This window comes from Salvelinus fontinalis, unplaced genomic scaffold (assembly GCF_029448725.1).
Source record: "Salvelinus fontinalis isolate EN_2023a unplaced genomic scaffold, ASM2944872v1 scaffold_0560, whole genome shotgun sequence".
NCBI classification, from domain to species: Eukaryota; Metazoa; Chordata; class Actinopteri; order Salmoniformes; family Salmonidae; genus Salvelinus; species Salvelinus fontinalis.
Window position 1 is genome coordinate 82036 of NW_026600769.1, and position 17073 is coordinate 99108.

Below are 17073 nucleotides of genomic sequence, written 5' to 3' on the forward strand. Positions count from 1 at the left end.
CTGACAATCACAATATGGAACCAGGAACAGTGCAGTGGAAATTAGATTGATTTGATTTGACAAGGATCCATTTTGAGTGATTTCAAAAGTCTTTTTAATGTCCCCTCAGGCTCATCTCAACGGGGAAACCACTACCCCCACACCACCATCTCTTCTAGCTCAGCCCTTCAATCCCAGACCCAGACCCACAGTCAGAGCTCATCCCAGCGCTGTAACCACTACCCCCACACTACCAGTGCCACATCAGGCCTTCAGCCCCATTCTCAGTCCCATTCTCACAGCCAGAACTTTAGCCACATCCAGGCCCCTGGCTACTCCCCTGCTCTGCTCAGGAAGAAACAACACATGAGCATGCTGCCCAATCACAACAGATCTCTGGCCTGGATGTCTGAGGGACCCTCGCCCTCTAGTGGTGGTTTTATGAAGGACAGGGACACTGCTCCCAGAGAGACGTTTGATAGGCAGGTGTTGGAGACGAGGCAAGCAGCATCGAATGGTCAGCAGTCCATCAACTCCATCCTAGTGAGACCAGACGCCCTCAAGAACAACACAGAGAAGGTAACACACCTGCCGTCTAGGTATTATTAAGTAGTGGCGCAACGGTCTAAGGCACTGCATCTCAGTACTTGAGGCGTCACTATGGACACCCTGATTCGATTCCAGGCTGTATCACAACTGGCCATGATTGGGAGTCCCATAGGGCAGGGCACAGTTGGCCCAGTGTCGTCTGGGTTTGGCCAGGGTAGGCCGTCATTGTAAATAAGAATTTGCTCTTAACTGGCGTGCCTAGTTAAATAAAGATTAAATAAAAAAAATATACAAAATAAATGTAAAAGTAGCTTGGAGGGATAGTTGACTGACTTCATGTCTACTTTGACTTCTATTTCAGATGATCTTTATTGTGACAAGCACATGCTGACTGCCACTGTCTGCTATATCCAGCATCAATCATCTGTATTCCTATTCCACTACAGTATCATAATGTCAACACTGTGTGTTTTATCCCTCAGCCCACCAAGTCAGTGCGGTTCCTGACCCAGCCTGATTCCCCTCCACCACGGCCCAGGACCACCTCCCTGCCCTCGGGTAGCCAGCCTCCCTCCAGTGCTCACCCTGGTCCCCCTCCCCTGGAGGTCTGGGCTCCATCACTCACACTGGGGCGAGACGGGCCTGGGATCATACTGAAAGAAGGCAAGGCTCCTGTTCTTAGGAAAGGTCTGGAGACAAACCCCTCAGATGTTCTGACTTCCAATCAGAAACCTACGTCATCAGCACCATCAACGTCCATCCTGTCCAGCAGCCCTAGCAGGTACAGTGAGTTTCATTCAAATTACAGTACACATCAACTCTACAGGAAAGGGAGATAGATATACCAATGTTGACATTGTAATGGTTATGGGGGCAGCTGTAATCTGTGATGAGAGTAACAAGCACCTTCTCTTTCACAAACTGACCTGCTTTGTGTCTTGCTTCAGGAAGTAGGATTTCTGTATTCTGAATGTGATGGTGGTCCTCTGTTGCTCGCTTGCATCGCCAAGGGTCGTTAGTTCCTCCTGTACTCCCTGTTCACCCATAACTGCATGGTCAACCACGACTCCAACACCATCATTAAGTTTGCTGATGACACAACAGTGGTAGGCCTGATCACCGACAGATGAGACAGTCTATAGGGAGGAGGTCAGAGACCTGGCAGTGTGGTGTCAGGATAACAACCTCTCCCTCAACGTCAAGACAAAGGAGGTGATCGTGGACTGCAGGAAAAGGAAGACCGAGCACAGCCCCATTCTCATCGACTGGGCTGTAGTGGAGCAGGTTGGGAGCTTCAAGTTCCTTGGTGTCCACATCACCAACAAACTATCATGGTCCAAACACACCAAGACGGTCATGAAGAGGACACGCCAACGCCTTTTCACCCTCAGGAGACTGGAAAGATTTGGCATGGGTCCTCAGATCCTCAAAAAGTTATACAGCTGCACCATCGAGAGCATCCTGACTAGTTGCATCAACGCCCGGTATGGCAACTGCTCGGCCTCCGACCGCAAGGCACTACAGAGGGTAGTGCGTATGGCCCAGTACATCACTGGGGCCAAGCTTCCTGCCATCCAGGGCATTTATACCAAGCGGTGTCAGACGAAGGCGCTAAATATTGCCAAAGACTAGTCACCCTAGTCATAGACTGTTCTCTCTGCTACCGCATGGCAAGTCTAGGTCCAAAAGGCTTCTTAACAGCTTCTACCCCAATGCCATAAGACTCCTGAACAGCTAATCAAATGGCTACCCAGACTATTTGCATTGATCCCGCCCCACTTTTCCACTGCTGCTACTCTCTATTTATTATCCATGCATAGTCTCTTTTACACCTATTGTATTCAGCATTTCACTGTAAGGTTCTACACCTGTTGTATTCAGCATTTCACTGTAAGGTTCTACACCTGTTGTATTCAGCATTTCACTGTAAGGTTCTACACCTGTTGTATTCAGCATTTCACTGTAAGGTTCTACACCTGTTGTATTCAGCATTTCACTGTAAGGTTCTACACCTGTTGTATTCTACACCTGTTGTATATACACCTGGCGCATGTGACAAATAACATTTAATTTTATTTGAGTTTGATTCCCGCTGGGGCCCCCCATATGTAAAATGTATACATGCATGACTGTAAGTCTCTTTGAATAAAAGCGTCTGCTAAATGGCATCTATTATGTTATGTGTTAGATGGAAAATCTCTTTCTCAATTCCACTCATGATCCTTTCTCTATCCTCCCTCAGACACAGAGTAGTGACGTCATACCAGGCCCAGACAGAGTCAGAGATGAGCCTGATGCAGGGTGAGCCTGTCCTGCTTCATAGACATCGGCCCGACGGACGGGTTCTGCTCACCCAGGAGAGCAGTGGCCACACGGGCCTCTTCCATAGCGGTGTTCTACAGTTCTTAGACCGGTTCAGTTGACTGCCTGTAGTGTTTAGTTGTTATTATTATATGTGTGTTTTTCACATATAAATAGAATGACTAGCATGGGAAAGCTCCCTGGACCGTGACAATTTGATAGTACACTCAATATGGCCGCTGGCCCACCCGGGTACAATCAATTTGGCCGCCAGCCCACCCCATCATGTAATGTTGACTTGAAAACCAATGTCCATTCTAGCTATTCTATTTCTATGGATGTGTTGACACTGCCAAATGAGATGCTCAAACTGTGGAAGTGTGTGTGTGTGTGTGTTTTATCTGTGTGTTGAAAATAATATATTATACTGCCATATAATGACTATATATAAAGTATGTGGACACCCCTTCAAATTTTGTGGATTTGGCTGTTTCAGCCACACCTATTGGTGACAGGTGTATAAAATTGAGCACACAGCCATGCAATCTCCATTGACACAAATTGGCAGTAGAATAGCCTTACTGAAGAGCTCAGTGAAATATATATTTGGTACTGTCATGGATGCCACCGTTCCAACAAGTCAGTTCGTCAAATTTCTGCCCTGCTAGAGCTTCCCCGGTCAACTGAAAGTGCTGATATTGTGAAGTGGAAATGTCTAGGAGCAACAACGGCTCAGCCGCGAAGTGGTAGGCCACAGAAGCTCACAGAACGGGATCGCCGAGTGCTGAAGCACGTGGCGTGTAAAAATCGTCTGTCATTGGTTACAACACTCACTACCAAGTTCCAAACTGCCTCTGGAAGCAACGTCAGCACAAGAACTGTTCGTCGGGAGCTTCATTAAATGGGTTTGGGATGAATTGGAACGCCGACTGCACGCCAGGCTTGATCGCCCAACATCAATCAGTGCCCGACCTCACTAATGCTCTTGTTACTGAATGGAAGCAAGTCCCCGCAGCAATGTTCCAACATCTAATGGAAAGTCTTCCCATAAGAGTGGAGGCTGTTATAGCAGCAAAGGGGAACCAACTCCATATTAATACCCATGATTTTGGAATGAGGTGTCCACATACTCTTGGTCATGTAGTGTATTTTTTCTTTTTGAGGTTCTTTGGACCCGTTTTAAACTAGATAGATAACTATGAGGTTCAGAGATATATTTGTGTATATTTTGATGTGCAGAAGCATGAGAGTTGCATAGACCTACTGTATACATTTATTATTACCAATCCCAGTTGCACAAACCCACCTCAGACCAATGTTTTGCTTAAATAATTAGTGTTCTCTTTATTCAAGAGCTATTAGACACACTAGTCAGTGCCTTTGCAAAGCCCACAAAGTATAGATTTGAAAAACAATAACAGCCCTCTTACCAGAGGCAAAATATATGCAAAAGTGATGATCATATAGTGGTAATAAACAATGCTTCCGTCAACTATAGCATGCGTTTGTTACATTCTCAACCTGATTTTGCTAAATAACTCCACACCTCTGGTATGTGTCCTGTCCTGCACTTTGAAGACTTCAGAAAACATGCACAGGTGTCCTCTAACAAATTATACTTCTCTGCTCTTTACTTTGTGAGTGCTGAAAATAAATCATGTATGACACATTGTAGTTAAAAGACTAATTTTATTGGCTGTTGCATGGATCATGATCCCCTATTCTGTTTTACATCTTACTCTATATCATCCCGTTTTTCAACAAACATTATTGTTTTTCATTAAAGCAAACATAGTGAGATAGTCCTTTTACCTCCACCTATGGCGATGCAATCTCTAATGTACTTTACTGTACACTACACCCCCTTCCACCATTCTACTGCGCGGCCGCAGATTCAATTCGTTCAGGCTTGACCATTTTATCAGCATCGGAGGAAATGGGCCACTGATGAAATAGGCACTGCCTTGGCATCTAAATCATTTTTGTAAGATAAACACTACCATCAAAGCATCCAAAAGCGTTTTCTATTGTCTCATGTAATTTTAAACATCAAAACTAAAGTCTTAAAATGCCGGTAAGTGGGCCCTTTGTATTTCGCTGTTTTTCAGAGGTGTTCCTCCCTCCACCCGAATGATATGATGCTAACGTTAGTTTAGCTAGCTAGCTTCGTCTTGGGTTTTGGATGAGCTAGCTAGCTAATGCTATTTTCAACCTATTTTAGACAGTGTCATTATATTTGATAGATATGCAGCCATATACATTAAAACCAGGATACAGCAAGGGCATGCAGTTAGCCAAGTTATTGTGTTAACTGAGTTTTATTCGTTGTGCATAACGATGCAGCAGCTGGTTAGTAAACATGCTAACATTAGTTAGCTTGCTTGCCTAGCAACAGCAAGAGTTTGCATGCAATACATTGCAGATTAGTTATGTGCCCGCAAGTATTGATTGACAATACACTGAACTAGCAGGTTGCTCTTTCAACTATCTTGACAGTTAATTAGCTATCTAACTATCTTAAATAACGTTAGCTGGGCGGTAATGTTAGTTTGCTAACTGGATTCATTATAGCAAGCCTGCCAGTTTGTCTCCCTTTGCTGTGGTGAGATTATTAACGTTAGCTATGAGCGATGTTTTCATATTGCATTGCATGAGGCATCGGCTCTGAAGTCATGTAGCTACTAGGTGGCTGGCATCATGAATAGTTATTCCCCCCTTGCAGAGCAACAAGATGGACAAATCTGACAAGCCGGAGGTCATGGACAACGTCAAAGTGGTTGTGCGATGTCGCCCGCTGAACCAGAAGGAGAGGAGTATGGGCCACAAGCAGGCCGTCAGTGTGGATGAGAACCGAGGAACCATAACCGTCAACAAATTAGAGACTACCCACGAACCCCCCAAGACCTTCACGTTTGACACCGTGTTCGGACCAGACAGCAAACAGCTGGACGTTTACAATCTGACAGCCCGCCCCATCATAGACTCAGTATTGGAGGGTTACAATGGTAAGTGGAGAGAGGATTTGAAATGATCTGTCCATTCACTGTTGCTGACACACCATGCAGAACTACACAATTGCATTTGTTCAAATCAAATCAAGCTTTATTCCTACAGCACATTTCAGACATGCAGTGCAATGTGCTTTATAGGGGGGAAAACAATGGAATTAAAATATGAAATATTTACTACACAACAAACATAAGTTTAATACAAACTGAAAAATGTAAAAGCATAATTTAAAGGAAAAGCAAAGGTAAAAATATGTGTTTTAAGATCTCTTTTAAATATGTCCACAGTTACGCCCCCCCCCCCCAGGTTCTCTGGCAGGCTATTCCAGAGGCTGGGGGCATAATAACTCAAGGCTGCCTCTCCATGCCTCTTGATCCTCCCTCAGGTTCTCTGGCAGGCTATTCCAGAGGCTGGGGGCATAATAACTAAAGGCTGCCTCCATGCCTCTTGATCCTAGGCTTTGAGATAATTAAAAGGCCAGAGGACCTGAGGAACCTAGTGGGTACTGAAAGGTTTGGATTTCTGAGCTTTAACTATAATTAATCATTAGTTATAAAAGAGACAATGAGGGGTGCCATAATGAAGTTTGGGAGGGGCTGAGTGCAGGGGGAAAAAATGGTGGCAGTACTGATAAGGGGAGGAACCGCTTAAGGCCCATATCACTCAGCTCCCTGACTAGCAATAAGGATGAACTGTTTAGTGATAAGGAGGAGACTCCACCCAAAGTGGGGTATGTATACTACCACGGGTGAAACCATGTCTTTGTCTAATGCAGCTGTATTGACCCTCTGGGAAGAATAAACTTGGTTTAAGCTTTCACAGTGTCCGTGGAGTTCTGACTCTAGTGATAGAGCCTAACAGTACGTAACTTAAAAGCATGTCTGACATGTATTGGGGTGCACAATTGTGGATTGATTTTAAAAACCAATATAATAATCTTTAAATGTATTCTTAAACTCACACGCAACTAGTGCAGAGACCTTAAAACCGGTGTAATGTGCGCTCTCCGTCTGGTCTTGGTCAGTACCCGTGCTGCAGCATTCTGTATGTTTTACAGTTGACCAATGGCTTTCTTGAGTAGACCAGTCAGGAGAGCATTACAGTAGTCAAGCCTGCTTGTAATATAAGCATGGATGAGAGTCTCTATATCAAGGGCGGTTTGCGGACACAGATTAAGCATAGTAGAAATTCTCCATTTAACGTGTTTTTTGGTCCAGGACAAGGCTCAATCTGCCTGGAAACCACCTCTTAATGTTTTAATACTGAGCCTGTGTTTTCTCCAGGGACTATCTTTGCGTACGGACAGACAGGGACAGGAAAGACGTTCACCATGGAGGGAGTGAGGGCAGTGCCAGAGCTCCGAGGAATAATCCCCAACTCCTTTGCTCATGTGTTCGGCCACATCGCCAAAGCAGAGGGCGACACCCGGTAAGGACATTAACACAAACGGGCAAAATAATCAAACAATATTAGTTCATTGCCAGGCAGTTGTTTGATGCAACATGCTATGACTTGACTTGACTTATTATTTTCAGCCCCTAGGAGAGAAAAAGGCCTCAATCACACAACACTGGTTAAGACACTGGTTGGAGTCAACGTAAACAGAAAATGCTTATAGGCCTACAAGACAAAAAAAGACAGGCACTGTTTTTGACATGCTTGGTGCTGACAGTCTCTCAGTTTGAGGTTGATTTGAAATAAGTATCTTACCTCTCATCCGCAGGTTCTTAGTTCGCGTGTCTTATCTGGAGATTTACAATGAAGAAGTGAGGGACCTGCTGGGGAAGGACCAGATGCAGAGGCTGGAGGTTATAGATGTTTCATATGATATGATGATATGCTTCTCAGAAAAACCATCCCGTTCATTTAGCAAGAAGCAGCTGTAGATATGAAGAACATTATCCCATTTAATTAGATTAACCATACAAGAATATAGATTCTTAAAAAAAAAACACTGGTGCTAGCTTCATAGGTAGTAGCTTATTGGTTTGATTTCAAATCAAATGTATTTATAAATCCCTTCTTACATCAGCTGATATCTCAAAGTGCTGTACAGAAACCCAGCACAGTGGCTTTGTAGATTTGTAGATACGACCACAGTGACCAAATGATAAAAATGAGCATGATAACGCTGTTGGTGCCTAGAAGCACAGAATGGGACATTACACAATACTGGGGGCCCGGAAAGGGAATTAAAGATGATTTCCTTATCATAACTAATCTCCATTGGTTTGTCAATAATACATCAATGTCATTGGTTCCTGAAAGGAGACAACAGGACATAGCACATGACTGGGATGTTCTCTGTTAAGGGAACTATAGACGATTTAAACCTCTCATAATTCACTTCTTAGTTTCTAATACAGATGAGCATGATATCAACAACGTTTCCAAGATGGCGTAGCAGTGTAGACGTCTTTGTCCTGTCGTGTCCCGTGTCCCTTGTATATATTTTTTTACATCTTTTTACATCTTTTTCTTCGCATATCTTTTAAAAATACTTTCTTAAACCTCAACTTCTAAATACTCTCCTGCAACCCGCCTCACCCAATGTGGCGTGGATCTGCTTTTTTCTAAAGTATTTCTATTTACTTCTGATCTGGAATCCATCTACTGAAGATAGCCAGCTAACTGCCTACCAGCTATCAGTTAGCAAACCATTGCTAGCGGTCATCAGCTAACCTTTAGCTCGGAAAGCTCTCGCTAGTTCGAACAACGTGACTAAAACCAGAGCATAACGGACCTATTTCTCTCCATATCCCCGGATTCCTACCGCAAACTCTGAACATTTTCATCTGGATCTTTGCAACTAGCTAACCACAATCCCGGGTGACCACTCCTGGCTAGCGTTTACATCCCGGAGCAAGCACCAATTAGCCTGAAGCTAACCCGGCTAGGGCTCCTGTGCTACCACTGAAGCCCACTCCTGGGCTACAATATCCGGACCCCTTTACTGCCGGTACGGAGCACGGAACCCCGCCGATCCTCTACGACTGGAATACCGACATAATCTGCCCGAGGACTCCAACAGGCCCCTCAGGCGTGACGCCCGCTGAAGGCCCATCCTGCTAACCTACTAGGCCTGTTAGCTACCTAGAGCTACCTGGAACCCTACTAATTCCACGACTGGTCTATCGACGTCACCGCACGAAGAGGCAAAAACAGACTTCCCCCCCCATCGCGACGTCCCCCAAAGGCTAACTTGCCTGCCCCGGTCTGCTAACTGCTAGCTTATCTTGCAGCTAGCGCAGCCAGGAAGCTAGCACCAGTTAGCAAACACAATTCTACAATTCACAACCTCTCTTTCGCCATCGCTATCCGGGTTGGATTCTCTGTCGACACGACCACGTCTGGTCTGCAGACGTGCCCTCAACCGGTGCCCTCAACCGGCCTCCGTCTGAGCAGACCCCCTCCGTCTGAGCAGACCACCCGCCGGGCTACTAACTTTAAACGCGTGCTAGCTTAGTGGAGGCCTCACTGCTCCATCTACGGCTGCCCCCTGGACACTATGATCACTTGGCTACATAGCTGATGCCTGCTTGACTGTCCATTAATTCATGGTACTCCATTCTGTTTATTTGTGTTTTATCTGTCGGCTCTGTGCCTTAACTCAGGATCTGTGTAGTTAATCCGACCCTCTCTGCCCAGTCGTCGCCATTTTTACCTTCTGTTGCTGTGTTAGCTGACTAGCTGCTCTTACCTCACCTGTTGTTTTAGCTAGCTCTCCCAATCATGACCTGCAATCACTTTATGCCTTATTGTATGTCTCTCTCAAATATCAATATGCCTTGCATACTGTTGTTCAGGCTAGTTATCATTGTTTTGGTTTGCAATGGACCCCGTAGTTCCACTCTCCGTACCTCTGATACCTCCTTTGTCCCACCCCCCACACATGCGGTGACCTCACCCATTGAGACCAGCATGTCCAGAGATACAACCTCTCTTATCATCACCCAGTGCCTGGGCTTGCCTCCGCTGTACCCGTGCCCCACCATACCCTGGTCTGCACATTATGCCCAGAATCTATTCTACCACGCCCATAAATCTGCTCCTTTTATTCCTTGTCCCCAACGCTCTAGGCGACCAGTTTTGATAGCCTTTAGCCGCACCCTCATCCTACTACTCCTCTGTTCCTCGGGTGATGTGGAGGTAAACCCAGGCCCTGCATGTCCCCAGTCACCCTCATTTGTTGACTTCTGTGATCGAAAAAGCCTTGGCCTCATTCATGTCAACATCAGAAGCCTCCTCCCTAAGTTTGCCTTACTCACCGCTTTAGCACACTCTGCCAACCCTGATGTCCTTGCCGTGTCTGAATCCTGGCTTAGGAAGGCCACCAAAAACTCTGAGATTTCCATACCCAACTATAACACTTTCCGTCAAGATAGAACTGCCAAAGGGGGAGGAGTTGCAATCTACTGCAGAGATAGCCTGCAAAGTTCTGTCATACTTTCCAAGTCTATGCCCAAACAGTTCGAACTTCTAATTTTAAAAATTAATCTCTCCAGAAATAAGTCTCTCACTGTTGCCGCCTGCTACCGACCCCCCTCAGCTCCCAGCTGTGCCCTGGACACCATCTGTGAATTGATCGCTCCCCATCTAGCTTCAGAGTTTGTTCTGTTAGGTGACCTAAACTGGGATATGCTTAACACCCCGGCAGTCCTACAATCTAAGCTTGATGCCCTCAATCTCACACAAATCATCAAGGAACCCACCAGGTACAACCCTAAATCCGTAAACATGGGCACCCTAATAGACATTATCCTGACCAACTTGCCCTCCAAATACACCTCTGCTGTCTTCAATCAAGATCTCAGCGATCACTGCCTCATTGCCTGTATCCGCCACGGGTCCACGGTCAAACGACCACCCCTCATCACTGTCAAACGCTCCCTAAAACACTTCTGCGAGCAGGCCTTTCTAATCGACCTGGCCCGGGTACCCTGGAAGGATATTGACCTCATCCCGTCAGTTGAGGATGCCTGGTCATTCTTTAAAAGTTACTTCCTCACCATATTAGACAAGCATGCTCCGTTCAAAAAATGCAGAACCAAGAACAGATATAGCCCTTGGTTCACTCCAGACCTGACTGCCCTCGACCAGCACAAAAACATCCTGTGGCGAACTGCAATAGCATCGAAGAGCCCCCCCGATATGCAACTGTTCAGGGAAGTCAGGAACCAATACACGCAGTCAGTCAGGAAAGCAAAGGCCAGCTTTTTCAAGCAGAAATTTGCATCCTGTAGCTCTAACTCCAAAAAGTTCTGGGATACTGTAAAGTCCATGGAAAACAAGAGCACCTCCTCCCAGCTGCCCACTGCACTGAGGCTAGATAACACGGTCACCACTGATAAGTCCGTGATAATCGAAAACTTCAACAAACATTTCTCAATGGCTGGCCATGCCTTCCACCTGGCGACTCCAACCTTGGCCAACAGCCCCGCCCCCCCCGTTGCTACTCGCCCAAGCCTCCCCAGCTTCTCCTTTACCCATATCCAGATAGCAGATGTTCTGAAAGAGCTGGAAAACCTGGACCCATACAAATCAGCTGGGCGTGACAATCTGGACCCCCTATTTCTGAAACTGTCCGCCGCCATTGTCGCACCCCCTATTACCAGCCTGTTCAACCTCTCCTTCGTATCATCTGAGATCCCCAAGGATTGGAAAGCTGCCGCTGTCATCCCCCTCTTCAAAGGGGGAGACACCCTGGACCCAAACTGTTACAGACCTATATCCATCCTGCCCTGCCTAGCTAAGGTCTTCGAAAGCCAAGTCAACAAACAGATCACTGACCATCTCGAATCCCACCGTACCTTCTCCGCTGTGCAATCCGGTTTCCGAGCCGGTCACGGGTGCACCTCAGCCACGCTCAAGGTACTAAACGATATCATAACCGCCATCGATAAAAGACATTACTGTGCAGCCGTCTTCATCGACCTGGCCAAGGCTTTCGACTCTGTCAATCACCATATTCTTATCGGCAGACTCAATAGCCTCGGTTTTTCTAATGACTGCCTTGCCTGGTTCACCAACTACTTTGCAGACAGAGTTCAGTGTGTCAAATCGGAGGGCATGTTGTCCGGTCCTCTGGCAGTCTCTATGGGGGTACCACAGGGTTCAATTCTCGGGCCGACTCTTTTCTCTGTATACATCAATGATGTTGCTCTTGCTGCGGGCGATTCCCTGATCCACCTCTACGCAGACGACACCATTCTGTATACTTCCGGCCCTTCCCTGGACACTGTGCTATCTAACCTCCAAACGAGCTTCAATGCCATACAACACTCCTTCCGTGGCCTCCAACTGCTCTTAAACGCTAGTAAAACCAAATGCATGCTTTTCAACCGTTCGCTGCCTGCACCCGCACGCCCGACTAGCATCACCACCCTGGACGGTTCCGACCTAGAATATGTGAACATCTATAAGTACCTAGGTGTCTGGCTAGACTGCAAACTCTCCTTCCAGACTCATATCAAACATCTCCAATCCAAAATCAAATCTAGAGTCGGCTTTCTATTCCGGAACAAAGCCTCCTTCACTCACGCCGCCAAACTTACCCTAGTAAAACTGACTATCCTACCGATCCTCGACTTCGGCGATGTCATCTACAAAATAGCTTCCAATACTCTACTCAGCAAACTGGATGCAGTTTATCACAGTGCCATCCGTTTTGTTACTAAAGCACCTTATACGACCCACCACTGCGACCTGTATGCCCTAGTCGGCTGGCCCTCGCTACATGTTCGTCGTCAGACCCACTGGCTCCAGGTCATCTACAAGGCTATGCTAGGTAAAGTGCCGCCTTATCTCAGTTCACTGGTCACGATGGCTACACCCACCCATAGCACGCGCTCCAGCAGGTGTATCTCACTGATCATCCCTAAAGCCAAAACCTCATTTGGACGCCTTTCCTTCCAGTTCTCTGCTGCCTGCGACTGGAACGAATTGCAAAAATCTCTGAAGTTGGAGACTTTTATCTCCCTCAACAACTTTAAAAATCTGCTATCCGAGCAGCTAACCGATCGCTGCAGCTGTACATAGTCCATCTGTAAACTACCCACCCAATTTACCTACCTCACCCCCATACTGCTTTTATTTATTTACTTTTCTGCTCTTTTGCACACCAGTATCTCTTCTTGCACATGATCATCTGATGATTTATCACTCCAGTGTTAATCTGCTAAATTGTAATTATTCGATTTATTGCCTACCTCATGCCTTTTGCACACATTGTATATAGATTCTCTTTTTTCTACCATGTTATTGACTTGTTTATTGTTTACTCCATGTGTAACTCTGTTGTTGTCTGTTCACACTGCTATGCTTTATCTTGGCCAGGTCGCAGTTGCAAATGAGAACTTGTTCTCAACTAGCCTACCTGGTTAAATAAAGGTGAAATAAAAAAAAATAAAAAAATGATAACGTTGTTGGTTCCCAGGAGGGAATTTCAGATATGAATGTATAAGAGGAATTCAAGAGTTTTGCCTGCTCCTAACTCATATCATTGATATGTGTTTGTGTGACCATCAGGTGAAGGAGAGGCCAGATGTGGGTGTTTACATCAAGGACCTGTCTGGTTATGTGGTGAACAACGCTGATGACATGGACAGGATTATGACAATGGGGCACAAGAACCGTAAAGATTCACACAAAGCATTTAGAAGAGTTCTAAGCATTAGAATTCATGATCGTACACTATATACCATTTGCCAGACCCCCCTCACAAAATAGGTTTCTAACCTCAAGGGTTCTGTCTTACTATTCAGGTCTGTACCTAAACAATTCGAGCTTCTACTTCTAAAAATTCACCTTTCCAGAAACAAGTCTCTCACCGTTGCCACCCACTGCCCCCAGCTGTGCCCTCGACACCATATGTCGGGACGGCAGGTAGCCTAGTGGTTAGGGCGTTGGACTAGTAACCGAAAGGTTGCAAGATCGAATCCCCGAGCTGACAAGGTAAAACAAAATATGTTGTTCTGCCTCTGAAGAAGGCAGTTAACCCACTATTCCTAGGCAGTCATTGAAAATAAGAATTTGTTCTTAACTAACTTGCCTAGTTAAATAAAGGTAAAAAAAAGTGAATTGATTGCCCCCCCCCCCATCTATCTTCTGAGCTCGTGCTGCTAGGTGACCTAAACTGGGACATGCTTAACACCCCAGCCATCCTATAATCTAAGTTTGGTGCCCTCAATCTCACACAAATTATCAATGAACCTACCAGGTACAACCCCAAATCCGTAAACACGGGCACCCTCATAGATATCATCCTAACTAACTCGCCCTCCAAATACACCTCTGCTGTTTTCAACCAAGATTTCAGCGATCACTGCCTCATTGCCTGCATCCGTAATGGGTCTGCGATCAAACTACCACCCCTCATCACTGTCAAACGCTACCCTAAAACACTTCTGCGAGCAGGACCTTTCTAATCGACATATTCCGGGGTATCCTGGAATGACATTGACCTCATTGCGTCAGTAGAGGATGTCTGGCTATTCTTTAAAAGTGCCTTCCTCACCATCTTAAACAAGCATGCCCCATTCAAAAAAATTAGAACCAGTAATAGATATAGTCCTTGGTTCACTCCAGACCTGTCTGCCCTTGACCAGCACAAAAACATCCTGTGGCATTCTGCATTAGCATCGAATAGCCCCCGTGATATGCAACTTTTAAGGGAAGTTAGGAACAAATATACACAGGTAGTTAGGAAAGCTAAGGCTAGCTTTTTCAAACAGAAATTTGCATCCTGTAGTACTAACTCAAAAAAGTTCTGGGACACTGTAAAGTCCATTGAGAATAAGAGCACCTCCTCCCAGCTGCCCACTGCACTGAGGCTAGGAAACACTGTTACCACTGATAAATCCACTATAATTGAGAATTTCAGTAAGCATTTCTCTACGGCTGGCCATGCTTTCCACCTGGCTACCCCTACCCCGGTCAACTGCCCGGCACCCCCCACAGCAACCCGCCAAAGCCCCCACCATTTCTCCTTCACCCAAATCCAGATAGCTGATGTTCTGAAAGAGCGGCAAAATATGTACCCCTACAAATCAGCCGGGGTAGACAATCTGGACCCTCTCTTTCTAAAATTATCTGCCAAAATTGTTGCAACCCCTATTACTAGCCTGTTCAACCTCTCTTTCGTATCGTCTGAGATCCCCATAGATTGAAAAGCTGCCGCAGTCATCCCCCTCTTCAAAGGGGGTGACACTCTAGACCCAAACTGCTACAGACCTATATCTATCCTACCCTGCCTTTCTAAAATCTTTGAAAGCCAAGTTAACAAACAGATGACCAACCATTTCGAATCCCACCGTACCTTCTCCACTTTGCGATCTGGTTTCAGAGCTGGTCACGGGTGCATCTCAGCCACACTCAAGGTCCTAAACGACATCATAACCACCATCGATAAGAGACATTACTGTGCAGCCGTATTCATCAACCTGGCCAAGGCTTTTGACTCTGTCAATCACCACATTCTTATTGGCAGACTCGACAGCCTTGGTTTCTCAAATGATTGCCTCGCCTAGTTTACCAACTACTATGATAGAGTTCAGTGTGTCAAATCGGAGGGCCTGTTGTCCGGACCTCTGGCAGTCTCTATGGGGGTGCCACAGGGTTCAATTCTCAGGCAGACTCTTCTCTGTATACATCAATGATGTCACTCTTGCTGCTGGTGAGTCTCTGATCCACCTCTACGCAGACGACATCATTCTGTATACTTCTGGCCCCTCTTTGGACACTGTGCTAACAACCCTCCAGACGAGCTTCAATGCCATACAACTCTCCTTCCGTGGCCTCCAACTGCTCTTAAATGCAAGTAAAACTAAATGCATGCTATTCAATCGATCACTGCCCGCACCTGCCCGCCCGTCCAGGCTCTGACTAGGAATACGTGGAAACTACAAATACCTAGGTGTCTGGTTAGACTGTAAACTCTCCTTCCAGACTCACATCAAACATTTAATCCAAAGTTAAATCTAGAATCGGCTTCCTATATCGCAACAAAGCATCCTTCACTCATGCTGCCAAACATACCCTCGTAAAACTGACCACCCTACCAATCCTCGACTTCGGCGATGTCATCAATTAAATAGCCTCCAACACTCTACTCAACAAATTGGATGCAGCCCACACTACACATATACTACCTACCACTGCGACCTGTACGCTCTCGTTGGTTGGCCCTCGTTTTATACTCGTCGCCAAACCCACTGGCTCCAGGTTATCTACAAGTCTCTGCTAGCTAAAGCCCCGCCTTATCTCAGCTCACTGGTCACCATAGCAGCGCCCACTCCTAGCACGCGCTCCAGCAGGTATATCTCACTGGTCACCCCCAAAGCAAATTCCTCTTTTGGCTGCCTGTCCTTCCAGTTCTCTGTTGCCAATGACTGGAACGAACTGCAAAAATCACTGAAGCTGGAGACTCATATCTCCCTCACTAGCTTTAAGCACCAGCTCATAGATCACTGCACCTGTACATAGCCCATCTGTAAATAGCCCATCCAACTACCTCATCCCCATACTGTATTTATTTATTTATCTTGCTCCTTTGCACCCCAGTATCTCTACTTGCACATTCATCTTCTGCATATCTGCCATTCCAGTGTTTAATTGCTATATTGTAATTACTTCGCCACCATGGCCTATTTATTGCCTTACCTCCCTTATCTTACCTCATTTGCACTCACTGTATATATACTTTTTGTTTTCTTTTTTTTCTACTGTATTATTGACTCTGTTTTGTTTATTCCATGTGTAACTCTGTGTTGTTGTATGTGTCGAGTTGCTATGCTTTATCTTGGCCAGATCGCAGTTGCAAATGAGAACTTGTTCTCAACTAGCATACCTGGTTAAATAAAGGTGAAATAAATAAATAAATAAAAATTGTCCAGGTTAAATAAAGGTTACAGTCACACTCATGGAAGTTACTATGAAGTGTAACCAAGTTATTATGAAGTGAACCAAGAAAGTTGATGTTTTATGTTTCTGAATGTGTTATGCTAGGCTCGGTTGGCTCCACCAACATGAATGAACACAGCTCTCGCTCTCATGCCATCTTCACCATCACCATCGAGTGCAGTGAGAAGGGTGTGGATGGAGACCAGCACGTACGCATGGGAAAACTCCACTTAGTGGATCTGGCGGTAAGGAAGTCACATGAACATTTACTGTGAAATAGAATAAAGATACAATTTACCTCAACAGATATCAAACCGATGGAATCTCCCAGAGAGA

At 45.7% G+C, this 17073-nt stretch overlaps 2 protein-coding genes across 3 annotated transcripts in view; both read left to right on the plus strand.

The window, feature by feature from the left end:
* LOC129846471 (E3 ubiquitin-protein ligase SH3RF2-like) overlaps positions 1 to 4496 on the plus strand; it is a 52821-nt gene extending 48325 nt beyond the window's left edge. The window contains exons 9-11 of the mRNA XM_055914416.1: positions 110 to 558; positions 1011 to 1309; positions 2771 to 4496. Coding sequence (XP_055770391.1) covers positions 110 to 558; positions 1011 to 1309; positions 2771 to 2951 — 929 coding nt within the window. The 3' untranslated portion in view covers positions 2952 to 4496. The remainder of the gene's footprint in view (positions 1 to 109; positions 559 to 1010; positions 1310 to 2770) is intronic.
* Positions 4497 to 4706: 210 nt separating this feature from the next.
* Positions 4707 to 17073, plus strand: part of LOC129846472 (kinesin-like protein KIF3A) — a 35036-nt gene continuing 22669 nt past the window's right edge. Inside the window, exons 1-6 of one of the 2 annotated variants that reach the window (XM_055914417.1) lie at positions 4707 to 4903; positions 5552 to 5834; positions 7122 to 7266; positions 7562 to 7646; positions 13366 to 13471; positions 16843 to 16982. In XM_055914417.1, coding sequence (XP_055770392.1) covers positions 4898 to 4903; positions 5552 to 5834; positions 7122 to 7266; positions 7562 to 7646; positions 13366 to 13471; positions 16843 to 16982 — 765 coding nt within the window. In that variant the 5' untranslated portion in view covers positions 4707 to 4897. The remainder of the gene's footprint in view (positions 4904 to 5551; positions 5835 to 7121; positions 7267 to 7561; positions 7647 to 13365; positions 13472 to 16842; positions 16983 to 17073) is intronic. The other variant, XM_055914418.1, reaches the window with a different exon arrangement.